At 44.9% G+C, this 27,734-nt stretch overlaps 1 protein-coding gene across 1 annotated transcript in view; it reads right to left on the bottom strand.

Annotated features, from left to right (window-relative positions):
• KSR2 (kinase suppressor of ras 2) overlaps window positions 1-27,734 on the bottom strand; it is a 451,469-nt gene that overhangs the window by 118,930 nt on the left and 304,805 nt on the right. Inside the window, exons 8-9 of the mRNA XM_038762755.1 lie at window positions 11,397-11,464; window positions 3,080-3,204 (exon numbers count right to left, since the gene is read on the bottom strand). Coding sequence (XP_038618683.1) covers window positions 3,080-3,204; window positions 11,397-11,464 — 193 coding nt within the window. The remainder of the gene's footprint in view (window positions 1-3,079; window positions 3,205-11,396; window positions 11,465-27,734) is intronic.

Here is a 27,734-nt window from a genome sequence, read left to right as displayed (position 1 = left end):
TTAGAACAGTGCTCTGCACATAGTAAGCGCTTAATAAATGCTATTATAAAGCACTGTTCTAAGCACTGGGGTAATAATAAAAATAATAATGATGGCATTTGTTAAGCGCTTACTATGTGCAGAGCACTGTTCTAAGTGCTGAGCACTGTTCTATAGATACAAGGTAATCAAGTTGTCCCACGTGGGGCTCACAGTCTTCATCCCCATTTTACAGATGAGGTAAGTGAGGCGCAAAGAAGTTAAGTGACTTGTCCAAGGTCACACGGCTGACAAGTGGCGGAGGCGGGATTAGAACCCATGACCTCTGACTCCCAAACCCAGGCTCTTTCCACTAAGCCACGCTGCTTCTCAATGCATCCACTGTGTGACAAAAAGAATCTCCGATAAGCCACCGGGCTAGCTACGTGTTCTGTCTTCCTCCCTGTCAATCCACAATTTGAACGCGGCATTGAGTTTGTGTCCGATCTCAGAGTCTCCTCCCTGAAGCCCACCTCGCCCTCAGGCCTTGAAATTGGGCCCAAATTTTCTCCTTTCGTTCATCCATTTAATCGTATTTTTTGAGCACCGAATGTGTGCAGAGTACCGGACTAAAAATAATAATAATAATAAAACCCCTGCAAATTAATCCCTCACCGTACCTCGCTCTCGCCTGTCCCGCCATCGACCCCCGGCCCACGTCATCTCCCAGGCCCGGAATGCCCCCAATCCCTCTGCCCATCCGCCAAGCTAGCTCTCTTCCTCCCTTCAAGGCCCTGCTGAGAGCTCACCTCCTCCAGGAGGCCTTCCCACACTGAGCCCCTTCCTTCCTCTCCCCCTCGTCCCCCTCTCCATCCCCCCCATCTTACCTCCTTCCCTTCCCCACAGCACCTGTATATATGTATATATGTTTGTATATATTTATTACTCTATTTATTTTATTTGTACATATCTATTCTATTTATTTTACTTTGTTAGTATGTTTGGTTTTGTTCTCTGTCTCCCCCCTTTTAGACTGTGAGCCCACTGTTGGGTAGGGACTGTCTCTATATGTTGCCAATTTGTACTTCCCAAGCGCTTAGTACGGTGCTCTGCACATAGTAAGCGCTCAATAAATACGATTGATGATGATGATGATGATGATAATAATAATGGCACTTGTTAAACGCTGCTTCATGCGGCAGACAAGCGGGGATTAGAACCCATGACCTTCCAACTCCCAGCATATGCTCTATCGGCTACGGCATGCTGCTTCGCTGCTCACAGCCTGCAAAAATCCACCATCCCTCCCTTTTTTTTTTTTAACCAGGCCCCCCAGAAGACGTAAGGTTGTGAAGTCGACAAAGTCACCCCTCTTCCTTACTCACCCTGGGCGAGTGGTTGTTTTCAAGCGTGCATGAAGAATCAACCAGGATCTGTGGAGTTGAGAAAGATTCAGTCTTTCCACCAGGGAGAGAGTCCCCAAAAAACAGAAGAAATAACGGGCGTACGGGAGGTCAAGAATCGAAAGTGGGTTTTCCTCTTCTGCTTAAACAGTGCTCTGCCTACAGTAAGCGCTCAATAAATACGATTGAATGAATAAACCCCTAGGTTTTCCTCCCCTTTGTCATGGGTTCTAATCTCTCATCCCACACTGAGCCCCCTCCTTCCTCTCCCCCTCCCCATCCCTCCGGCCTTACCTCCTTCCCCTCCCAACAGCACCGCTATAGATGTTTGTACAGATTTATTACTCTATTTATTTTACTTGTACATATTTACTATTCTATTTATTTTATTTTGTTAATATGTTTTCTTTTGTTGTCTGTCTCCCCCTTCTAGACTGTGAGCCCGCTGTTGGGCAGGGACCGTCTCTATATGTCGTCGACTTGTACTGTCCAAGTGCTTGCACACAGTAAGCGCTCAATAAATACGATTGAAAGAATGAGTGAATGAATCTCAGCTCTGCCACTTGTCCTCTGTGTGGCCTTGGGTGAGTTGCTTAACTTCTCTGAGCCTCAGTGACCTCATCTGTAAAATGGGGAATAAGACTGTGAGCCCCATGCGGGACAGGGACTATGCCGAACCTGATTTGCTTGTATCCACCCCAGCGCTTAGAACAGGGCATGGCACATAGTAACTGCTTAACAGTGCTCTGCACATAGTGCTCTGCACATAGTAAGCGCTCAATAAATACGATTGATTGACTGATTGATTAACAAATACCACTGCCATTATTATTTATTATTATTATACTATATTAATATTAATTATATTAAATTGTAACTATATTGATTATATTATATTAATATTATTATATTATTAATGATGATGATGGTGGCATTTGTTAAGCACTTACTATGTGCCCAGCACTGTTCTAAGCACTAGGGTAGATACAAGATAATCAGGTTGTCCTACATGGGGCTCAAAGTTTTAATCCCCATTGTACAGATGAGGTCACTGAGGCTCAGAGAAGTTAAGCAGCTTGCCCAAGGTCACACAGCAGACAATAATAATAATAATAATAATGATAGTATTTACTAAGCGCTTACTATGTGCCAAGCACTGTTCTAAGTGCTGGGGGAGATACAAGTTTATCAGGTTGTCCCAGGGGGGGCTCACAATCTTAATCCCCATTTTACAGATGAGGTCACTGAGGCCCAGAGAAGTTAAGCTGGTTAACTTGTATCTACACCAGCGCTTAGAACAGTGCTTGGCACATAGTAAGCGCTTAACAAATACTATTATTATTATTATTATTATTATTATTATTATTGTTATGCGGCTTGCCCAAGGTCACACAGCATACAAGCGGCAGAGCCGGGATTAGAACCCAAGTCTTCTGACTCTCAAGCCCGGGTTCTTGCAACTAAGCCACTAAGCCACATTGTCACCTGTCTACATGCTTTGTTTTGTTGTCTGTCTCCCCCTTCTAGACTGTGAGCCCGTTGTTGGGTAGGGACCGTCTCTATATGTTGCCGACTTGGACTTCCCAAGCGCTTAGTACAGTGCTCTGCACACAGTAAATGCTCAATAAATACGATTGAATGAATGGATGAATGTGTGGTCAATCTCCACAGGCTACTATCGGGAACCAGCCTTAGTATGGACCCCCAGAGAACCTCACCTTGTTGATTTTGTTGGTTTTGGGGAGGGTCTGGCTGATGTGCAGGTCGGAATATCGCGGGGGCTTCTTCAGGGGGTTGTTGATGTCACAGGGAACCGACTCTGTCCGGACTAATCTTGCTGGATCTGTAGGGGGAAAAAGCCAGATATTTGAGAGTTTTAATACAGCTTCTCCAATCAATCAGCCAATCGATCGTATTTCTTGAGCACTGACTATCCACAGGCCACATTACTTGGTGCTTGGGAGAGTCTGATACAAACGAATGAGCAGAAAACATTCCTCGCCCAAAACGAGTTTACAGCCTAGAAAGGGAGACAGACGTCAATCTGAATAAATACATCATTTTTAATAGAATAAGAAGAATAATTGTGGTACTTCTGTGTGTCAAGCACTGTTCTAAACATTGAGGTAGATGCAAGTTAATCAGGTTGGATGCAGTCCCTGTCCCACATGGGGGGAAAAAGCCAGATATTTGAGAGTTTTAATACAGCTTCTCCAATCAATCAGCCAATCGATCGTATTTCTTGAGCACTGACTATCCACGGGACACATTACTTAGCGCTTGGGAGAGTCTGATACAAACGAATGAGCACAAACATTCCCCGCCCAAAACGAGTTTACAGCCTAGAAAGGGAGACAGACGTCAATCTGAATAAATACATCATTTTTAATAGAATAAGAAGAATAATTATGGCACTTCTGTGTGCCAAACACTGTTCTAAACATTGAGGTAGATGCAAGTTAATCAGGTTGGATGCAGTTCCTGTCCCACATGGGGGGAGAAAGCCAGATATTTGAGAGTTTTCATACAGCTTCTCCAATCAATCAGCCAATCGATCGTATTTTTTGAGCGTTGACTATACGCAGGACACATTACTTGGCGCTTGGGAGAGTCTGATACAAACGAATGAGCACAAATATTCCCCGCCCAAAATGAGTTTACAGCCTAGAAAGGGAGACAGACGTCAATCTGAATAAATACGTCATTTTTAATAGAATAAGAAGAATAATTATGGCACTTCTGCGTGTCAAGCACTGTTCTAAACATTGGGGTAGATGCAAGTTAATCAGGTTGGACGCAGTCCCTGTCCCACATGGGGGGAGAAAGCTAGATATTTGAGAGTTTTAATACAGCTTCTCCAATCAATCAGCCAATCGATCATATTTCTTGAGCGCTGACTATCCACGGGACACATTACTTAGCACTTGGGAGAGTCTGATACAAACGAATGAGCACAAACATTCCCCGCCCAAAATGAGTTTACAGCCTAGAAAGGGAGACAGACGTCAATCTGAATAAATACATCATTTTTAATAGAATAAGAAGAATACTTATGGCACTTCTGTGTGTCAAGCACTGTTCTAAACATTGGGGTAGATGCAAGTTAATCAGGTTGGATGAAGTCCCTGTCCCACATGGGGGGAAAAAGCCAGATATTTGAGAGTTTTAACACAGCTTCTCCAATCAATCAGCCAATCGATCGTATTTTTTGAGTGCTGACTATACGCAGGACACATTACTTAGCGCTTGGGAGAGTCTGATACAAATGAATGAGCACCAACATTCCCTGCCCAAAACGAGTTTACAGCCTAGAAAGGGAGACAGACGTCAATCTGAATAAATACGTCACTTTTAATAGAATAAGAAGAATAATTGTGGCACTTCTGTGTGTCAAGCACTGTTCTAAACATTGGGGTAGATGCAAGTTAATCAGGTTGGATGCAGTCCCTGTCCCACATGGGGGGAAAAAGCCAGATTTTTGAGAGTTTTAATACAGCTTCTCCAATCAATCAGCCAATCGATCGCATTTTTTGAGCGCTGACTATAGGCACGACACATTACTTGGCGCTTGGGAGAGTCTGATACAAACGAATGAGCACAAACATTCCCCGCCCAAAACGAGTTTACAGCCTAGACAGGGAGACAGACGTCAATCTGAATAAATACGTCATTTTTAATAGAATAAGAAGAATAATTATGGCACTTCTGTGTGTCAAGCACTGTTCTAAACATTGGGGTAGATGCAAGTTAATCAGGTTGGATGCAGTCCCTGTCCCACATGGGGGGGAAAAGCCAGATATTTGAGAGTTTTAATACAGCTTCTCCAATCAATCAGCCAATCGATCGTATTTTTTGAGCGTTGACTATATGCGGGACACATTACTTGGCGCTTGGGAGAGTCTGATACAAACGAATGAGCACAAACATTCCCCGCCCAAAACGAGTTTACAGCCTACAAAGGGAGACAGACGTCAATCTGAATAAATACGTCATTTTTAATAGAATCAGAGGAATAATTATGGCACTTCTGTGTGTCAAGCACTGTTCTAAACATTGGGGTAGATGCAAGTTAATCAGGTTGGATGCAGTCCCTGTCCCACATGGGGGGAAAGAGCCAGATATTTGAGAGTTTTAATACAGCTTCTCCAATCAATCAGCCAATCGATCGTATTTCTTGAGCGCTGACTATACGCAGGACACATTATTTCTCTGTGCCTCAGGTACCTCCTCTGTTAAAAAAAATGGGGCTTTAGAGTGTAACTGAGGCACAGAGAAGTTACGCGTGGAGCCAGGGGATCTGGGTTCTAATCCCGGCTCCGCCACTTGTCCGCTCTGTGACCTTGGGAAGGTCACTATACCTATTTGTGCCTCAGTTCCCACACCTTTAAAATGGGGATTAAGACTGTGAGCCCCAGTGTTCCATATTTTTACTTCACTCTGCTGCCCGGATTATCTCCGCACAGAAACGCCCTGGGCGTGTCACTCCCCTCCTCAAAAATCTCCAGTGGTTGCCTATCAACCTTCGAATCAAGCAAAAACTCCTCACTCTCGACTTCTAGACTGTGAGCCCACTGTTGGGTAGGGACTGTCTCTATATGTTGCCAACTTGTACTTCCCAAGCGCTTAGTACAGTGCTCTGCACATAGTAAGCGCTCAATAAATACGATTGATTGATTGATTGATTCAAAGCTCTCCATCACCTCGCCCCCTCCTACCTCACCTCCCACTGATAGCTCACCTCTTCCAGGAGGCCTTCCCGGGCTGAGGCCCCCTTTTTCCTCTCCTCCTCTCCTCCCCACAGCACTTGTGTATATTTGTATTTATTTATCCAATCAATCAATCAATCAATCGCATTTATTGAGCGCTTACTGTGTGCAGAGCACTGTACTAAGCGCTTGGGAAGTACAAGTTGGCAACATATAGAGACAGTCATCATCATCAATCGTATTTATTGAGCACTTACTGTGTGCAGAGCACTGTACTAAGCGCTTGGGAAGTACAAATTGGCAACATATAGAGACAGTCCCTACCCAACATTGGGCTCACAGTCTAAAAGGGGGAGACAGAACAAAACCAAACATACTAACACTATCCAGTGCTTAGAACAGTGCTTTGCACATAGTAAGCACTTAACAAATACCATTATTATTATTACTCTATTTTATTAATGACACGTATATAGCTATAATTCAATTTATTCTGATGGTATTGACACCTGTCTACTTGTTTTGTTTTGTTGTCTGTCTCCCCCTTCTAGACTGTGAACCCGCTGTGGGGTAGGGACCGTCTCTATATGATCCCGATTTGTACTTCCCAAGCCCTTAGTACAGTGCTATGAGCACAGTAAGCGCTCAATAAATACGACCAAATGAATGAATGAATGTGGGACATGGACTGTGACCAACCTGATTAGCTTGTACCCTATTTGTACTTCCCAAGCGCTTAGTACAGTGCTATGCGCACAGTAAGCGCTCAATAAATATGATCAAATGAATGAATGAATGTGGGACATGGACTGTGACCAACCTGACTAGTTTGTACCTAGCCCAGAGCTCAGCACAGTGCTTGGATCATAGTAGGTGCTTAACAATTCCATTAAAAAATGTATGAACTCTCCCGGATAAAGGAAAAATAGTTTATAGGGATTGGGGGGGCTTGATATCTGCCTGCTTACTTGTTTTGATGTCTGTCTCCCCGCTTCTAGACCGTGAGCCTTTTGTTTGGTAGGGATTGTCTCTATTTGTTGCTGAATTGGACTTTCCAAGCGCTTAGTATAGTGCTCTGCATACAGTAAGTGCTCAAAAAATTTCTAGACTGTGAGCCAGCTGTTGGGTAGGGACCATCTCTATATGTTGCCAACTTGTCCTTCCCAAGCGCTTAGTACAGTGCTCTGCACACAGTAAGCGCTCAATAAATACGATTGAATGAATGAATAAACACGATTAAATGAATTAATGAATGAATGAATAATAATAATGATGGCATTAGTTAAGCGCTTACTACGTGCAAAGCACTGTTCTAAGCGCTGGGGAGGTTACAAGGTGATCACTTTGTCCCACAGGGGGCTCACAATCTTAATCCCCATTTTACAGATGAGGTAACTGAGGCACAGAGAAGTGACTTGCCTAAGTCACACAGCTGACAGTTCATTCATTCATTCAGTCGTACTTATTGAGCGCTTACTGTGTGCAGAGCACGGTACTAAGCGCTTGGGAAGTACAAGTTGGCAACATATAGAGATGGTCCCTACCCAATAGTGGGCCCACAGTTGGTAGAGCCGGGGTTTGAACCCGCGACCGCTGATTCCAAAGCCCGCGCTCTTTCCGTTGAGCCACTCTGCTTGAATGAATGAATGAACTGGTTGACCTCCATCCCTTAATTAGGAATTTCAAGCCAGTAATTGTAAGCTCACTGCGGGCAGGGAACCTGTCTGCCAGCTATGTAGTATTGTCTTCTATCAAATGCTCAGTTGAGTGCTCTGCACACAGTAAATACTCAATTAATTCCACTGATTGATTGAGTTTACAATCTCTAGACTGTTTATCCATTCTACTGTAGTTTACTCTCCCAAGCGCTTAGTACAGTGCTCTGCACACAGTAAGCACTCCATAAATACGATTGATTGATTAATTGAGTTTACAGACATTAGGTAGTGTTGTAGTGGCTTACTGGAAAGAGCCCAGGCTTGGGAATGTTTTCCAGCGCTTAGAACAGTGCTTTGCACGTAGTAAGCTCTTAACAAATACCATCATTATTATTATATGTGTATATATGTATATATGTTTGTACATATTTATTACTCTATTTATTTATTTATTTATTTTACTTGTACATATCTATTCTATTTATTTTATTTTGTTAGTATGTTTGGTTTTGTTCTCTGTCTCCCCCTTTTAGACTGTGAGCCCACTATTGGGTAGGGACTGTCTCTAGATGTTGCCAACTTGTACTTCCCAAGCGCTTAGTACAGTGCTCTGCACACGGTAAGCGCTCAATAAATATGATTGGTGATTATTAATCAGAGGATGTGGGTTCTAATCCACGCTCCACCACTTATCTGCTGGGTGACCTTGAGCAAAGTCACTTCACTTCTCTGGGCCTCAGTTACCTCATCTGTAAAATGGGGATTAAAAGCGTGAGCCCCACGTGGGACAACCTGATTACCCTGTATCTATCCCAGTGCTTAAAACAGTGCTTGGTACATAGTAAGCGCTTAACACATACCATAATTATTATTATTATTATTATTATTATCGTATTGCATTTCAGTCACCCAAGCGTTTAGCGGCGTGGCTTAGTGGAGAGAGCCTGGACTTGGGAGTCAGAGGTCGTGGGTTCTAATCCCGGCGCTGCCGCTTGTCAGCTATGTGACTTCGGGCAAGTCCTTCTCTGTGCCTCAGTTACCTCATCTGTAAAATGGGGATGAAGACTGTGAGCTCCACGTGGAACAACCTGATGACCTTGTATCTACCCCAATGCTTAGAAAAGTGCTTGGCACATAGTAAGTGCTTAACAAATACCATCATCATCATCATTATTTTATTATTATTATCCCAGGGCTGTGCACACAGCAAGCGCTTGATAACTACCACTGATTAGCTGAGCCTACAATCACTAGACTGTGTTTACCCACTCTACTGATTGTATTTTACATTCCCAAGTGCTCAGTCCAATGCTCTGCACACAGAGCGCTCAGTAAATATCACTGACCGACTGAGGATATATACATATATATACATATATATCACCTGTATATATGTATATCACCTGTATGTATGTATATATGTCTGTACATATTTATTACTCTATTTATTTATTTATTTATTTTACTTGTACATATCTATTCTATTTATTTTATTTTGTTAGTATGTTTGGTTTTGTTCTCTGTCTTCCCCTTTTAGACTGTGAGCCCACTGTTGGGTAGGGACTGTCTCTAGATGTTGCCAAATTGTACTTCCCAAGCACTTAGTACAGTGCTCTGCACACAGTAAGCGCTCAATAAATACGATTGATGATTATTAATCAGAGGATGTGGGTTCTAATCCACGCTCCACCACTTGTCTGCTGGGTGACCTTGAGCAAAGTCACTTCACTTCTCTGGGCCTCAGTTACCTCATCTGTAAAATGGGGATTAAAAGTGTGAGCCCCATGTGGGACAACCTGATTACCCTGCATCCCATCCCAGCGCTTAAAACAGTGCTTGGCACATAGTAAGCACTTAACACATACCATTATTATTATTATTATTATTATCGTATTGCATTTCAGTCACCCAAGCATTTAGCGGCGTGGCTTAGTGGAGAGAGCCCGGACTTGGGAGTCAGAGGTCGTGGGTTCTAATCCCGGCTCTGCCGCTTGTCAGCTATGTGACTTTGGGCAAGTCATTTCACTTCTCTGGGCCTCAGTTACCTCATCTGTAAAATGGGGATGAAGACTGTGAGCCCCACGTGGGACAACCTGATGACCTTGTATCAACCCCAGAGCTTAGAAAAGTGCTCGGCACATAGTAAGTGCTTAACAAATACCATTATCATCATCATTATTTTATTATTATCCCAGGGCTCTGCACACAGTAAGCGCTCAATGACTACCACTGATTAACTGAGCTTACAATCACTAGACTGTGTTTACCCACTCTACTGATTGTCTTTTACATTTCCAAGTGCTCAGTCCAATGCTCTGCACACAGAGCGCTCAGTAAATATCATTGACCGACTATGTTGCCAACTCATACTTCCCAAGCACTTAGTACAGTGCTCTGCACACAGTAAGCGCTCAATAAATACGACTGATTGATTGATTGAGGGAGTCTCAAAAGCATCGATGAGCCAATGCCAAACCAGTATCCTAACCTCCCCCACTGACAGGTTTCTGGAGGGGAAAACCGCAGGGAATTTGACCTCGAGGAGAGGCCAATATTCAGTCAATCCTATTTATTGAGCGCCTTTGTATTTAGTGAGTGGATATCCTGCTACCCTGAGCACCAAGCAGAGAGCAAAGTAAAGGGGAAAACCGGAGCACATAGAGGCCAAGGAAAGTGAGGGGGAGGAAGAGATGAGGGGTCATGTTTGCCTGCCTCCACATCCACATGTTTGCCTGCCTCCACAGTGCCTGGCACATAGTAAGCGCTTAAAAGATGCCATCATTATTATTATTAAGCAGACCATTCATTCAGTCGCATTTATTGAGCACTTACTGTGCGCAGAGCACTGTACTAAACTCTTGGAAAGTAAAATTCCCGCCCACAACGAGCTTACGGTCTAGAGGTCATTCATTCATTCAATTGTATTTATTGAGTGCTTACTGTGTGCGGATCACTTTACTAAGCGCTTGGGAGAGCCCAACAGAACAATAAGCAGAGACGTTCCTGCTCACAATGAGTTTACAGTCTAGAAGAGGGGAGACAGACATTATTAATAATAATAATAATAATAATAATAATGGTATTTGTTAAGTACTTACTATGTGCAAAACACTGTTCTAAGCACTGGGGGGATACAAGGTGATCAGGTTGTCCCACGTGGGGCTCACCGTCTTAATCCCCCTTTTACAGATGAGGTAACTGAGGCCCAGAGAAGTTAAGTGACTTGCCCAAAGTCACACAGCTGACAATTGGCGGAGCCAGAATTTGAACCCGTGACCTCTGACTCCAAAGCCCGGGTTCTTTCCACTGAGCCACGCTGCTTCTCTAGTGAAAATAAGTCAATGACAGCTGTGGACATAGGCGATGTGGGGCTGGGAGGGGGCGATGAGTAAAGGGAGCGAGTCAGGGCGACGCAGAAGGGGGTGGGAGAAGAGGAAAGGAGGGCGCAGTCAGGGAAGGCTTCTTGGAGGAGACGGGCCTTCAAAAAGGCTTTGAATAGGGGGGAGAGTCATCATCCGGTGGATTTGAGGAGGGAGGGTATTCCAGGCCAGAGGCAGGACGTGGGACAGGGGTTGGTGGTGAGAGAGGCGAGATCGAGGGACAGTGGGAAGTCAGACGTTTGCTCAAGGGCTGCAGGGAGCATGTGGGAGACGCCGGCTGAGAATCCTTACCTCCTCGGTGGATAATCAATAAGTGGCATGGAGGGGCTTCTTTGGTGCATTTGTTGTGGCACTTCAACCTATCGGAAACGACAGGAAAAAACAGAGGTGAAGCCTCATTCATCACTGAGTCCTTAATCATAATCATGGTATTCATTCCAGCACTGTTCTAAGCGTTGGGGAGGTTACCAGGTGATCAGGTTGCCGCACGGGGGGCTCACAGTCTTCATCCCCATTTGACAGATGAGGGAACTGAGGCCCAGAGAAGTGAAGCCACTTCTCCACGTTATCCACGTCATCCCCCGGGCCTGGAATGCCCTTCCTCTGCCCCTCCGCCAAGCTAGCTCTCTTCCTCCCTTCAAGGCCCTGCTGAGAGCTCACCTCCTCCAGGAGGCCTTCCCACACTGAGCCCCTTCCTTCCTCTCCCCCTCGCCCCCCTCTCCATCCCCCCATCTTACCTCCTTCCCTTCCCCACAGCACCTGTATATATGGATATATGGTTGTACATATTTATTACTCTATTTATTTATTTATTTATTTATTTATTTTACTTGTACATTTCTATCCTATTTATTTTATTTTGTTGGTATGTTTGGTTCTGTTCTCTGTCTCCCCCTTTTAGACTGTGAGCCCACTGTTGGGTAGGGACTGTCTCTATGTGTTGCCAATTTGTACTTACCAAGCGCTTAGTACAGTGCTCTGCACATAGTAAGCGCTCAATAAATACGATTGATTGATTGATTGATTGAAGCGACTTGCCCAAAGTCACACAGCTGACAACTGGCGGAGCCGGGATTTGAACCCATGACCTCTGACTCCAAAGCCTGGGCTCTTTCCAGTGAGCCACGCTGCTTCTCGATCAGGATAATCAGGTTGGACACAGTCCCCATCCCACCTAGGGCTCATGCTCCAAGTAAGAGGGAGAACAAGTCACACAGGAGGCAAGGGGCCGAAACCAAATGAGAACCCGCGCTCTTTCCATTAAGCCGCTCTGCTTCTCAATGTGAAAGAGATTTGAGCTTCTAAAACCCGATAAAACTTTTTCAGAAATGTGCGAGGTAGTCCTGCCCTTTTTAGACTGTGAGCCCACTGTTGGGTAGGGACTGTCTCTATGTGTTGCCAATTTGTACTTCCCAAGCGCTTAGTACAGTGCTCTGCACATAGTAAGCGCTCAATAAATACGATTGATTGATTGATTGATTGATTGGTGTGTTGCTTAAAACTCCAAAATGGCTAGGCCACATCACCTCTTTCCCCCTGTATTCCCCAAGGGAGGTCTAGCGAGTTATTTGCCTGGTTGGACTTGTGGGTTCTCTGTCGCTCATTCTCTCCCAGCTGCGCTTCCTCCCTTCCTTCCCTTTTGTTGGGTAGGGACCGTCTCTATATGTTGCCAACTTGTACTTCCCAAGCGCTTAGTACAGTGCTCTGCACACAGTAAGCGCTCAATAAATACTATTGATCGATTGATTGATTCCACTGCATTTACGGAGCGCTTACTGTGTGCAGAGTTGTTGGGTAAGGGCTGTCTCTATATGTTGCCGATTTGTACTTCCCAAGCGCTTAGTACAGTGCTCTGCACACAGTATTTTATTGGTACATATTTATTCTATTGATTTGGTTAATATGTTTTGTTTTGTTCTCTGTCTCCCCCTTCTAGACTGTGAGCCCGCTGTTGGGTAGGGACCGCCTCTAGATGTTGCCAACTTGGACTTCCCAAGCGCTTAGTACAGTGCTCTGCACACAGTAAGCGCTCAATAAATACGATTGAATGAATGAATGAATGAATTAAAGTAAGCGCTCAATAAATATGATGGAATGAATGAAAGTACAAATTGGCAACAAATAGATACCATCATCATCATCATCATCAATCGCATTTATTGAGCGCTTACTGTGTGCAGAGCACTGTACTAAGCGCTTGGGGAAGTACCATCCCTACTCAACAACGGGCTCACAGTCTAGAGGACTTACTATGCTTTCTAAGGCTTACTATGTGCCAAGCACTGTTCGAAGCGCTGAGGTAGATACGAGGTCATCAGGTTGTCCCACGTGGGGCTCACAGTCTTCATCCCCATATTCCAGATGAGGGAACTGAGGCCCAGAGAAGTGAAGTGACTTGCCCAAAGTCACATAGCTGACAAGTGGCAGAGCCAGGATTAGAACCCACGACCTCTGACTGCCAAGCCCGGGCTCTTTCAACTAAGCCACGCTGCTTCTCTAAGACCAGTCTCCCTCTCTAGACTGTAAGCTTGTTGTGGGCAGGGAATGTGTCGCTTTATTTTTATATTGTACTTTCCCAAGCGCTTAGTATGGTGTTTTGCACACAGAAAAAGCTCAGAAATATGACTGAATGAATGAATGAACTGTTCAACCCTCTCAGCCCTTGCCACTATTCCATTCATTCATTCAATCATATTTATTGAGCGCTTACTGCATGCAGAGCACTGTACTAAGCACTTGGGAAGTACAAGTTGGCAACACTGGTAAGATTTATTTACTCTTTTTGGGTTTTGGGATGGATTTTTTTTTCTGGATGAAACCTTGGTCTCGCTCTCTGGCAAGGGAGAAGCAGTGTGGCTCAGTGGAAAGAGCCTGGGCTTTGGAGTCAGAGGTCATGGGTTCAAATCCCAGTTCTGCCAATTGTCAGCTCTGTGACTTTGGGCAAGTCACTTCACTTCTCCGGGCCTCAGTTACCTCATCTGTAAAATGGGGATTAAGACTGTGAGCCCACCGTGGGACAACCTGATCATCTTGTAACCTCCCCAGCACTTAGAACAGTGCTTGGCATATAGTAAGCACTTAATAAATGCCATTATTATTATTATTACCCCCTTCCCCACCCCACATGTGTGTATTTGTGCATATTTATTATTCTATTCATTTTACTAATGAAGTGCGTAAATCTATAATTCTGTTTGTCTGTTTTGATGCTATTAATGCCTGTCTGTTTTGTTTTGTTGTCTGTCTCCCCCCTTCTAGACTGTAAGCCCGTTGCTGGGAAGGGATTGTCTCTCTCTGTTGCCAAATTGCACTTTCCAAGCACTTAGTAGAGTGCTCTGCACATAGTAAGCACTCAATAAATATGATTGAATGAATGAATGAATGCCAGGCACCATATACAGCTAATCAGGTTGGAACCAGTCCATATCCCAATGGGACTCACAGTCTAAGTAATAGGGAGATCAGGTATCAAATCCCCATTTTCCAGAAGAGGAAACTGAGGCCCAGAGAAGTGAAGTGACTTGCCCAAGGTCACAGAGAAGGTGAGTAGCAAAGCCAGAATTAGAACCCAATTCTCCCTGACTTCCAATCCTGAGCTCTATCCACTAGGCCATACTGACAGGGACTGTATCTAACCCGATTTGCTTGTAATAATAATAATTATTATTATGGCATTTGTTAAGCGCTTACTCTGTGCCAAGCACTGTTCTAAGTGCTGGGGTCGATACAAGATAATCAGATTGTCCTCTGTGGGGCTCACAGTCTTAATCCCCATTTTCCAGATGAGGTCACTGAGGCACAGAGAAGTGAGGTGACTTCCCCAAAGTCACGCAGCTAATAAGTGGCAGAGCCAGGATTACAACCCCCGACCTCTGACTCCCAAGCCCGGGCTCTTTCCATTAAGCCACCCAAGCGCTTAGTACAATGTTTGGCACATAGGAAGCACATAACAAATACCACAATTATCATTATTATTATTCTCTGTGTGAGCATAAACACAAGGGTTCAATTTCTGAATTTCTTGCCAACCATGCTCTTTGTTCATATGTCCCTAAATGTCTAAATATATAATAATAATAATAATAATAATAATGGTAATTGTGGTTTTTGTTAAGCACTTAATATGTGCCAGGGACTACTAAGTGCCGGGGTGGATACAAGCAAATCGAGTTGGGCACAGTCCCTGTCTCACGTGCGGATCACAGTCTCTTTTTCCATCCATCCATCCATTCATTCATTCATTCATTCAATTGCATTTATTGAGCACTTACTGTGTGCAGAGCACGGTACTGTACTAAGCGCTTGGGAAATTCATTCATTCATTCAATCGTATTTATTGAGTGCTTACTGTGTGCAGAGCACTGTACTAAGCGCTTGGGAAGTCCAAGTCGGCGACATATACAGACTGTCCCTACCCGACGACGGGCTCACAGTCTAGAAGGGGGAGACAGACAACAAAACAAAACATAGACAGGTGTTAAAATCATCAGAACAAATAGAATTATAACTATATTCACATTATTAACCAAATAAATAGACTAGTAAATATGTACAAGTAAAATAAATAGAGTAATAAATCTGTACAAATATATACGAGTGCTGTGGGGAGGGGAAGGAGGTCGTTGGAAGAGAAATATTACCAATTTGGGGGGAGAAATCACATACCCCTAAGTAAGTATACTCAGAGGACAAAGAAACTTTCTGCTGACGCTACTGCACTCATGAAAAGCTTTTTTTACTTTGTCTTGTGGGAGTTACAGAACATACCTCAGTTCTGGAAGTTGGAAAATACCGAAACCTATTGGCCCAGATATTTTCCTGAATCGTCTTTTTCTGACCCTACCTGTCATGCGCTTATTATAAATGTAATTTTCTGAAAAATGTTGGCTCACCTAGAGCAACGGGTTACATTTTTCCTTTGTAATCGGCAAATATCTCATGCCCTCCTACCCTTTTGGGTCACTCGGTTGGCAATATAACCTTCATTTTATGCATGAGGATTTACATTCTATTTCCATTAGCCTAGAGGGAACTGAGGCCCAGAGAGGTGACTCGCCCAAGGTCACATCGCAGACGAGTGGCAGAGGTGGGATTAGAACCCATGACCTTCTGACACCCAGGCCTGTGTTCTTATATATGCGTGTGTGTGGGGAAGGTATATGTGTGATGTGAAGCAGGCGGGCTCAGCAGAAAGAGCCCGGGCTTGGGAGTTAGAGGTCGTGGGTTCTAATCCCGGCTCTGCCACTCGGCAACTGTGTGACTTTGGGCAAGTCACTTCACTTCTCTGGGCCTGAGTTACCTCATCTATAAAATGGGGATGACGACCCTTGGGCAAGTCACTTAACTTCAAGAGAAGCAGCGTAGCTCAGTGAAAATAGCCCGGGCTTTGGAGCCAGAGGTCATGGGTTCAAGTCCCAGCTCCGCCACTTGTCAGCTGTGTGACTTTGGGCAAGTCACTTAACTTCTCTGTGCCTCAGTTACCTCATCTGTAAAATGGGGATTAGGACTGTGAGCCCCACATGGGACAACCTGATCACCCTGTATCCTCCCCAGCGCTTAGAACAGTGCTTCACACATAGTAAGTGCTTAATAAATGCCATTATTATTATTAGAAGCAGCGTGGCTCAGTGGAAAAGAGCCCGGGCTTTGGAGTCAGAGGTCATGGGTTCAAATCCCGGCTCTGCCAATTGTCAGCTGTGTGACTTTGGGCAAGTCACTTCACTTCTCTGGGCCTCAGTTACCTCATCTGTAAAATGGGCATTAAGACTATGAGCCCCCCGTGGGACAACCTGATCACCTTGTAACCTCCTCAGTGCTTAGAACAGTGCTTTGCACATAGTAAGCGCTTAATAAATGCCATTATTATTATTATTATTATTAACTTCTCTGGGCCTGAGTTACCTCATCTATAAAATGGGGATGACGACTGTGAGCCAACCTGGGACAACCTGATTACCTTGTATATATCCCAGCGCTTAGAACAGTGCTTGGCACATAGTTAAGTGCTTAACAAATATCAACATTATTATTATCACTATTACTATGGGATGTGCGTGTGTGTGTGTGCGGCAGGAGGGCATCTGATTTGTGAGCAGTTTATGTGTGTGTGCACGTGTGTTTGAAACCAGTCTGTTAACAGAGAGATTTTACCAGTTTGTGTTAGTGTGGTTAAAAAAAAAGACAAACTCTTCCATCCTCTCCATCCTTAAAGAATTTAGCCCCTTGCTTGCTAGCCCCTTGCCCAAATTCTCTCCAGCGGGGTGACCGATTGAAAAGAAGCCCCTCTAAAACTCAAGGACTGCTACGGGTCATCCTTTCAACAAACCCTCGACTCCCTCCTCCGAGTGTCGGTTTCCACACTTTAATCACGGCGCCGTCCGAAAACCCAAATTATCCAATCAAACGCTTCATTTTTCACCCTGATTTTTATCTGTTCCATGCCCAACGGGGAAGGATCGAATCCGATATCTGCCGGGCCCGGAAACGAAAAATCGAGAGGGAACAAAGTGAAATATCAGGCCGTCAAGAGCGGGCTCTGATCCCGGAAGATTAAAATGGCTAAATAACCCCGAGTCCTTCAGCAAACAGTCGTACGCGGTAACCAAAAGTTCATTAATCGGGAGCCATTGAGGCCCACGCTCCGTATCTTTTCCTCATCTCTTACTATTTCATTAACGCGATCCCAGTTCGAGTATTGAGGAAACTTTTCAGCTAATGTTTGCAAACCTCTGAGGAAAAGCTTCTCCTCATTAGGTTGCGGAATGCCTTCGACCCTTTTCCGAATCCTGCCTCGGGATCGTTTTGGAGAGCGATCTGGGTAAGAGAGAGTAAACTTCAAAAGGGGCCTGGCCAGAAGAAAATAAAAAACCCATCGAATTTAGACCATCAAATTTAGGTAAGTGTCTGTCTCCTCCTCCTCTAGACTGTAAGCTAGTTTGGGGCAGGGAACGTGTCTGTTAACTTTTGTATGGGACGCTCCCAGATCCCAAATAAAGGGGCAGAAAATGGAGCGTGGAGTCTACTCTACTCCCCAATGGCTTAAATAGTGGGGTACACCCTGAAGGAGCCACCCCAAGTAAAGGGGTGACAGGCCTAGTGAAGCAGCGTGGCTCAGTGGAAAGAGCCCAGGCTTGGGAATCAGAGGTCATGGGTTCTAATCCCGGCTCCGCCACCTGTCAGCTGTGTGACTTTGGGCAAGTCACTGTGCTTCTCTGTGCCTCAGTTCCCTCATCTGTCAAATGGGGATTAAGACTGTGAGCCCCCCCATGGGACAACCTGATCACCTTGTATCCACCCCAGTGCTTGGCACATAGGAAGCGCTTAGCAAATACCATCATTATCAGTGGGTAGAGCCCGGGCCCGGGAGTCGGAAGGTCATGGGTTCTAAACCCGGCTCCGTCACATGTCTGTCGTGAGCCCGTTGTTGGGTAGGGATTGTCTCTATTTGTTACTGAATTGTACTTTCCAAGCGCCTAGGAAAATGCTCTGCACACAGTAAGCACTCAATAAATATGATTAAATGAATAAATGAATGTTACATGATCTGAGGCAAGTCACTTCACTTCTCTGTGCCTCAGTTACCTCATCTGGAATATGGGGATGAAGACTGTGAGCCCCACGGGGGACAACCTGGTTACCTTGTAGCTACCCCTGAGCTTAGAACAGTGCTTGGCACATAGTAAGTGCTTAACAGATGCCATCATTATTATTACCATTATTATTATTCTCTGTGCCTCAATTACCTAAGGCAGCATGGCATATTGGATAAATCAATCAATCAATCAATTGTATTTATTGAGCGCTTTCTGTGTGCAGAGCACTGTACTAAGCACTTGGGAAGTACAAGTTGGCAACATATAGAGACAGTCCCTACCCAACAGTGGGCTCAGCATGGGCCTGGGAGTTCAAAGGTCCTAGGTTCTAATCCCAGCTCTGCCACTCATCTGCTGTGTGACCTTGGGCAAGTCATTTCACTTCTCTGTGCCTCAGTTACCTCATCTGTAAAATGGGGATCAAGACTGGGAGACCCATGTGGGACAGGGACCATGTCTAAGCCGATTTGCTTGTATCCATCCCAGTGCTTAGTACAGTTCCTGGCACAAAGTAAGTGCTTAACAAATACCAAAATGATTATGATTATTATTATTATCATTATGTCTGCTGTGTGACCTTGAGCCAAGTCACCTCACTTCTCTGGACCTCTGGAAAATGGGGATTAAAATAATAATAATGATAATAATGATGATATTTGTTAAGCGCTTACTATGTGCCAAGCACTGTTCTAAGCACTGGGGCAGATACAAGGTAATCAGGTTGTCCCATGTGGGGCTCACAGTCTTCATCCCCATCTGACAGATGACGTAACTGAGGCACAGAGAAGTTAAGTGACTTGCCCAAAGTCAAACAGCTGACACATGGCAGTGGCAGGATTAGAACCCATGACCTCTGACTCCCAAACCCGTGCTCTTAAAACCGTGAACCCCACATGAGACATGGACTGTGTCCAACCCGATCGGCTTGTGTCCACCTCAATGCTTATTACAGTGTCTGACACGTAGTAAGTGCATAACAAATACCTTAGATAAGGGCACATAATAATGAAGGTTTTTCTTATACCAGTCAAGGAGTTGGGGTTCTTTGCTAAGAAGGGGGATGATTTGGGAACTTTTGGTCACCAGGGATCGGTTTTCCCGTAACATGGCGATTCCACCGCAGTCCTCACAATCCTGCTGACGTCTGGACTAAACGCTCTCAGAGAAGGGTGAGAGAGAGTTCAGCCCTCACTGGGCCTATTAGAGGAAACGACTCGATTTGCATGTTCGGGGAATAAAACCAGAATAGAAACAAAACACCAGGGAGAGGCAGAGGCTAAAGCAATTTCGAAGCTACCCTGGCATCAGTCAAACCCTGCGCGATGGATTTTGGGAGCCTCCAAAAACCATCGCAGGATTCAAGGAGATTCTCTCCATTACCAGTCTGAATCGGTCCTGATCGCGGGCTAATCAGCTCTGGGGCTCCTAGTAGTAGCTGTGGTAAAATTGGTAATATTAGTACTATTTCCCTCTCAGGGTGGCACCTGGAGAGTTTCCAGTCCTCTACCAGTCTCGACTACGGGAGGGAAAGTCAAGCAGAGGCCTGTCTGTTCCATTCCTAGCTTGGGAAGTGGAGAGCGAGGGGAAGGCCATCTGCTACAAGTCAAAACTCCTCCATGCTGGGCAGCGGCGGCTCGGGGTGGAGACTCAAGTTGCCCATGCGGAAGGAGGCAGTAGTAAACCGCTTCCCAATTTTTCCCAAGAAAACTCTCTGGATCCACTACCGGAATGACGGCAGACGGAGAGCGGGGCGTTCTGGGAGAGATGCGTCCGTGGAGTCACTATGAGGCGGAGACGACTCGCCAGCATAAGACAAGACAGGTAGTAGTAGTAATGGTTGTAGTAGTAGTAGAAATAGTAGTTGTAGTACTACTATTATTACTATTATTACTATTACTACTACTACTACTAGTAGTAGAAATAGTAGGAGGAGGAGTGGCAGCGTGGCCTAGTGGATAGAGCATGGACCTGGGTTCTAATCCAGTTCCACCACTTGTCCGCTGTGTGAACTTGGGCAAGTCACTGCGCTTGTGCCTCAGGAAACTGTGCCTCAGTTTCCTTATCTGGAAAATGGGGATTAAGACCAGGAGCCCCGTATGGGACCGGAACTGTGTCCAACCTGATTCGCTTGATTCCATCGAGGAGCTTAGTACAGTGCCTGGCACAAAGTAAGCACTTAACAAATACCATAATTATTACTATTATTATTAGGGATTGAGGTTAGAGAAGATAAATATCCAAGGTCATGCTGCACATCATAAAGAAGTGACATGTTCCCTATCCACAAGGTGCTTACACTCTTAGTGGGATATCGTTCTGCTACATAGCAACCAAAATCCTCACCAGGAACTGGAGAGAAAAAGTGCTGTGGCCCCGAGTTTGACTTTTGGATCTCTTCTTGATTTTCTGGTGCAAATCACTGAACCTTTCTTTGCCTCACTAGGTCTCAATTTTCCCATCCGTGAAGTCAGACTGATGACTGATGTGAAAATGAAATTTTCTCGCAGCTATCTTGGACATTTTCCCAAATCTACCTCTCCAGCCCTGATCTCTCTCCTTCTCAAGAGTCTCCGATTTCCTCCTGACTTCCGAGCATCTCTGCTTGGCTGTCCCGCCGACACCTCAAACTTAACATGTCCAAAACAGAACTCGTCTTCCCACCCGACACCTGTCTACCCCCGGACTTTCCCATCACTGTAGACGGCACCCCCATCCTTCCCGTCTCACGAGCCCATACGTACGGCGTTATCCTCGACTCATCTCCCTCATTCAACCCCCGTATTCAGTCACCGAATCCTGTCGGTGCAACCCCCATCCCCCCCGGCCCTATCTCCTTCCCCTCCCCACAGCACCTGTATATATGTTTGTACTGATTTATTACTCTATTTGTTTTACTTGTATATATTTACTATTCTATTTATTTTGTTAATGATGTGCATAAAGATTTACTTCTATTTATTCTGATGACTTGACCACCTGTCCACGTGTTTTGTTGTATGTCTCCCCCTTCGAGACTGTGAGCCCATTGTTGGGTAGGGACCGTCTCTATATGTTCCCAACTTGTACTTCCCAAGTGCTTAGTACAGTGCTCTGCACACAGTAAGTGCTCAATAAATACGATTGATTGATTGATTGATTGATTCCCAAGCGCTTAGTACAGTGCTCTGCACACAGTAAGCGCTCAATAAATGCAATTGAATGAATGAATGAATGAACCTTCACAACGTGGCTAAAATCCACCCATCCCTCTCCATCCAAACTGCTATCACATAAATCCAAGCACTTATCCGATCCCTCCTTGATACTGCCGCAGCCTCCTCGTAGACCTCCCCGCCTCCTGTCTCACCTCACTCCAGTCCGTACGTCACTCTGCCGCCCGGAAGATTTTTCTACAAAAACGTTCAGGCCGTGTTTCTCCACACCCCAGAAACCTCTAGTGGTTGCCCATCCACCTCCTCAACAAACAAAAACTCCTCACCATCGGCTTTAAAGCTGTCCATCCCCTCACCCCCTCCTACCTCACCTCACTGCTCTCCTATTCCAACCCAGCCTGCCAACCTACTCTTTGCACGTCGCTCGCATCTCTCTCACTGCCGACCTCCTGTCCACGTCCCATCTCTGACCCGGAATGCCCTCCCTCCTCATATCCGACAAACAATGACTCCCCCATCCCTTCGAAGCCTTACTGAAGGCACACCTCCTCTGAGAGGCCTTCCCTGAATAAAACCTCATGTCCTTCTCTCCCACTTCCTTCTGTGTGGCTCTTGCACTAGGATTTTCTCCCTTAATTTACCCCTTCTTAGCCCCGTAGCACTTAAATCCATATCTGTAATTTAATTCATTTCTTCTAATATATGTTATTGTATATGTTATTAATAATTATATCATATTATAATAATTATATTAGAATAATATATAATGATATAATATTATGATATTATAGCATATAATTATATATGTTATTAATATATGTTGCCAACTTGTACTTCCCAAGCCCTTAGTACAGTGCTCTGCACACAGTAAGTGCTTAATATATATGATTGATTGATTGATTGATTGATTGATTCTAATGCCTGTCTCCCCTTCTAGACTGTAAGCTTGCTATGGGCAGGGAATGCAGGTGCTCTCCCAAGTCCTAAGTAGAGTGCTTGGTACCCAGGAAGCGCTCATTAAATGTGATTGATTGATTGCTTACTGCAGGGTGGCCTTGGGCAAGTCACTTCATGTCTCTGGGCCTCAGTTACCTCACCTGTAAAATGGGGATGAAGACTGTGAGCCCTACGTGAGACAACCCGATTACCTTGTATCCACCCCAGCCTGGTACATAGGTAAGTGCTTAACAAATATCATACTCATTATTATTATTACTAGGGATTGGGATTAGACTACAGGGACACACTTCCTGAATGACGCCTTAAAGAAAGGCTTCGTTTCTTCATTCAATCATATTTATTGAGCACTTACCATGTGCAGAGCACTGCACTAAGCGCTTGGGAGAGGACAATAGAACAATAAACATATCCCCTGCCCACAACGAGTGTACAGTCCAGAGGGAGTTTAGAGTCTAGGGGGTAGAGAGGCTAGACTGCGAGCCCACTGTTGGGTAGGGACCGTCTCTATGTGTTGCCAACTTGTACTTCCCAAGTGCTCAATACAGTGCTCTGCACACAGTAAGTGCTCAATAAATATGATTGATTGATTGACTGATAGAGGCTTCTCAGTCAAATTGTCTAACCTCCTTAACCATGGCTCTTGGGAAGAAAAAAAGACTCCATCCTCGCAAAAAAGAATAAATTGGAGATTGCCCTAGGGGAGTTTGAAATTTCTGAGGTCTAGCCCAGTCCCATCCGACTGGAATAGTTGAGTCGGATTTCCACTTGAGGGATGAGTCGGATCAGCCTGGGTCGATTTTCCCCCGGATCATGTTCTGGGGTTCAAAGTTGTTGAATTTGCATATTAAAATCGCCCAGTCTTTCTGTTTTAATTGGCATGAGCTTGCATAGGCTAGGGGGACTTTCAAGCTACAAATTTCATTATTGAGAGGGCAAAGAGTGACGGTCCTTGAATATTGCTTTTTCCCTTCCCTCTCACTCACCCCTCCCGGATGGATGCAAATCTCCTGCCTCTCAGGGAAGCCGAGGGCCAGGGAAAGGTGGAGGATGTTTTTTTTGGGGGTGCTGAGGGGAGGGCAGTGGCGGAAGGGAAGAGCTGACAGGGGATGAAGAAGAAGCTACCAGAATCCTTTTCAGGTCCACTAAAAATCTGCAGTTTCAGAGAGAAATTCCTCACTGTCAGCTTTGAAGCCGTCCACTGTCTCGCCCCCGTTACCTCGCCTCAATCAATCAATCGTATTTATTGAGCGCTTACTGTGTGCAAAGCCTCGCTGCCCTCCCACTCCAACCCAGCATGTAGACTTCACCCCTCCAATGCCAACCTTCTCACTGTCCCTCCATCTCATCTGTCTCATCTCATCCCTCTCTCATCCCTCTCTCCTCAAATCCCACAGACAATGACTCTCCCCCGCTTCAAAGCCTTATTGAAGGCCCATCTCCTCCAAGAGGCCTTCCCAGACTAAGCCCCATTTTTCCTCTTCTCCCACTCCCTTCTGCGTCTCCCTGATTTGCTCCCTTTATTCCCTCCTCCCTCAACCCCACACCACTTATGTCTGTATCTGTAATTCATTTCTTTCTATTAAATGTCAGTCTCCTCTTCTGAAATGTGAGCTTGTTGTGGACAGGGAACGTGTCTACCGCCTCTGCGCCCTCTCCCAAGTGCTTAGTACAGTGGTCTGTACCAGGGAAGTGCTCGAAAAATATGACTGATTGATTGATTAATAATAATAATGATAATAACGGTATTTGTTAAGCGCTTACTATGTGCCAGGCACTGTTCTAAGCACTGAAAAATTTTAATGATAGTATTTAAGCGCTTACTATGTGCCAAGCACTGTTCTAAACACTGGGGTAGATACAAGGTAATTAGGTTGTCCCATGTGGGGCTTACAGTCTTAATCCCCATTTTCCAGATAACAATAATAATAATGTTGGTATTTGTTAAGCGCTTACTATGTGCCAAGCACTGTTCTAAGCACTGAAAAATTTTAATGATAGTATTTAAGCGCTTACTATGTGCCAAGCACTGTTCTGAGCACTGGGTTAGATAAAAGGTAATTAGGTTGTCCCATGTACTTCCCAAGCGCTTAGTACAGTGCTCTGCACATAGCGCTCAATAAATACGATTGATGATGATGATGATGTGGGGCTTACAGTCTTAATCCCCATTTTCCAGATAACGATAATAATAATGTTGGTATTTGTTAAGCGCTTACTATGTGCCAAGCACTGTTCTAAGCACTGGGGTAGATACAAGATAATTAGGTTGTCCCATGTGGGGCTTACAGTCTTAATCCCCATTTTCCAGATGAGCGAACTGAGGCACAGAGAAGGGAAGTAACTTGCCCAAAGTCACACAGCTGACAAGAGGCGGGGGCAGGATTAGAACCCAAGACCTCTGGCTCCCAAGCCCGGACCCTTTCCACTAAAACACGCTTCCGAGAAGGGTGAACACACTCCCTGAAAGGCATCAAACTACAGACTTTGGTTCCTCCCTCTCCCATAAACAGAGCGTTTAGTACGCTGCTTTGCACAGAGTCAGCACTCCATAAATCCGATCGAATAAATGAGTGAAATAATTCTCTCCCCGTCTCCCCTCTCCTCTCAATCCTTTCCGACTTCCATCCCTCCCTTGCTGATCTGACCCTCCCTGGGTCTGGGTTCCAAGATGGGAAGAGGAAAAGGTAGAAAATGATGTGGAAATTTCAGCTTCTCCCTGCTGTCAAGTCACCTAATTACCTGCCTTCAAAGTGGCTTCCCTGCAGGTGGGAAGCTGTGAGAGGATTTTTCCCCCCTTCTTCCTTGCCCTACTGCGGCAGGAGGCGGCTAGTCACAGATTAGAAAGCCTCTCACGATCTTTCCCTTAAGTCAATCCACCAATATTTTTCTTGAGCGCTTACTATGTGCAGAACACTGTACTAAGCGCTTGGAGAGTACAATTTGGCAACAAATAGAGACAATCCCTACCCAACAACGGGCTCCCAGTCGAACCCTGGCCCACGTCCTACCTCTAGCCTGGAATGCCCTCCCTCCCGTCATCCGCTAAACTAGTTCACTTCCCCCCTTCAAAGCCCTACTGAGAGCTCACCTCCTCCAGGAGGCCTTCCCAATAATAAAAATAATAATGATGGCATTTATTAAGCACTTACTACGTACAAAGCACTGTTCTAAGCGCTGGGGAGGTTACAAGGTGGTCAGGTTGTCCCACGGGGGGCTCACAGTCTTCATCCCCATTTTACAGATGAGGGAACTGAGGCCCAGAGAAGTGAAGTGACTCGCCCAAAGTTACACAGCTGGCAATTGGCAGAGCCGGGATTTGAACCCATGACCTCTGACTCCAAAGCCCGGGCTCTTTCCACTGAGCCACGCTTCTTCTTCTTGTTGATTCCCAGACTAATCCTGCCTTTTCCTCTGCTCCTCCTCCCTTCCCTATTGCCCCTACTCCCTTCCTCTGCTCGACACCCCTTCCCACCCCACAGCACTTGTGTCTATTTGTACATATTTATCATTCTATTTATTTTATTAATGATGAGTATAGATCTATAATTCTATTTATTTTTATATTGGCTTCTATTGATGCCTCTCTACTTGTTTTGTTTTGTTTTGTTGTCTCTCCCCCATCACTGAACTAAGCATCTGGGAGAGAATGATACAACAGATTTAAGCGGACACGTTCCCCACCCGTAATAATCTAAAAGGGGAGGCAGACAGTAATTATGTCTACTTGTTTTGTTTTGTTGTCTGTCTCCCCACTTCTAGACTGTTGTTGCCGAATTGTACTTTACAAGCGCTTAGTACAGTGGTATGCACAAAGTAAGCGTTCAATGAATATGATTGAGTGAATGAATGAATGAATAATATGAATAAATGGGGAATTTATCATTTCAAGCTATATGCATAAGTACTATGGGGTTGGGGCGATTATCCGGTGTCCAATATGAATATGATTGAGTGAATGAATGAATGAATAATATGAATAAATGGGGAATTTATAATTTCAAGCTATATGCATAAGTACTATGGGGTTGGGGCGATTATCCGGTGTCCAAAGGTCACAGATCCAAGAGCTGGGGAAGAGAAGGCTTAATCAGGGAAGGCCTCTGAGGAGAGACTCATTCACTCCATAATATTTATTAATAATAATAATAATGACAGCATTTATTAAGCACTTACTTGTGCAAAGCACTGTTCTAAGCTCTGGGAAGGTTACAAGGTGATCAGATTTTCTCACCGGGGCCTCACAGTCAATCCGCATTTTACAGATGAGGTAACTGAGGCACAGAGAAGTTGTGACTTCCCCAAAGTCACACAGCTGACAATTGGCGGAGCCGGAATTTGAACCCATGACCACTGACTCCAAAGCCCATGCTCTTTCCACTGAGCCATGCTGCTTGTTAAGTGCTTACTCTGTGCAGAGAGGACTGAGCTGAGCGCTTGGGAAAGTATGTGACCTTAATAATGCCCACTGTTGGGTAGGGACTATCTCTATATGTTGCCAACTTGTACTTCCCAAGCGCTTAGTACAGTGCTCTGCACATAATAAGCGCTCAATAAATACGATTGATTGATTGATTGAATAATAAAGATGGACAGAGTGGTGGTCTGGCATATATGATGATGATGGTATTTGTTAAGCGCTTCCTATGTGCCAAGCACTGTTCTCAGCGCTGGGGGGGATACATGGTAATCAGGTTATCCCATGGGAGGCTCACAATCTTAATCCCCATTTTACAGATGAGGGAACTGAGGCCCAGAGAATAATAATAATAATAATAATAATAATAATAATAATAATAATAATAATAATAATGATAATGGCATTTATTAAGCGCTTACTATGGGCAAAGCACTGTTCAAAGCGCTAGGGAGGTTACAGGGTGATCAGGTTGTCCCTGGTGGGGCTCACAGTCTTAATCCCCATTTTA

Source organism: Tachyglossus aculeatus, chromosome 21 (genome assembly GCF_015852505.1).
Source record: "Tachyglossus aculeatus isolate mTacAcu1 chromosome 21, mTacAcu1.pri, whole genome shotgun sequence".
Lineage (NCBI taxonomy): Eukaryota > Metazoa > Chordata > Mammalia > Monotremata > Tachyglossidae > Tachyglossus > Tachyglossus aculeatus.
The sequence above is the reverse complement of the archived record's forward strand: the minus strand, read 5'-3'. Positions and strand labels throughout refer to the sequence as shown.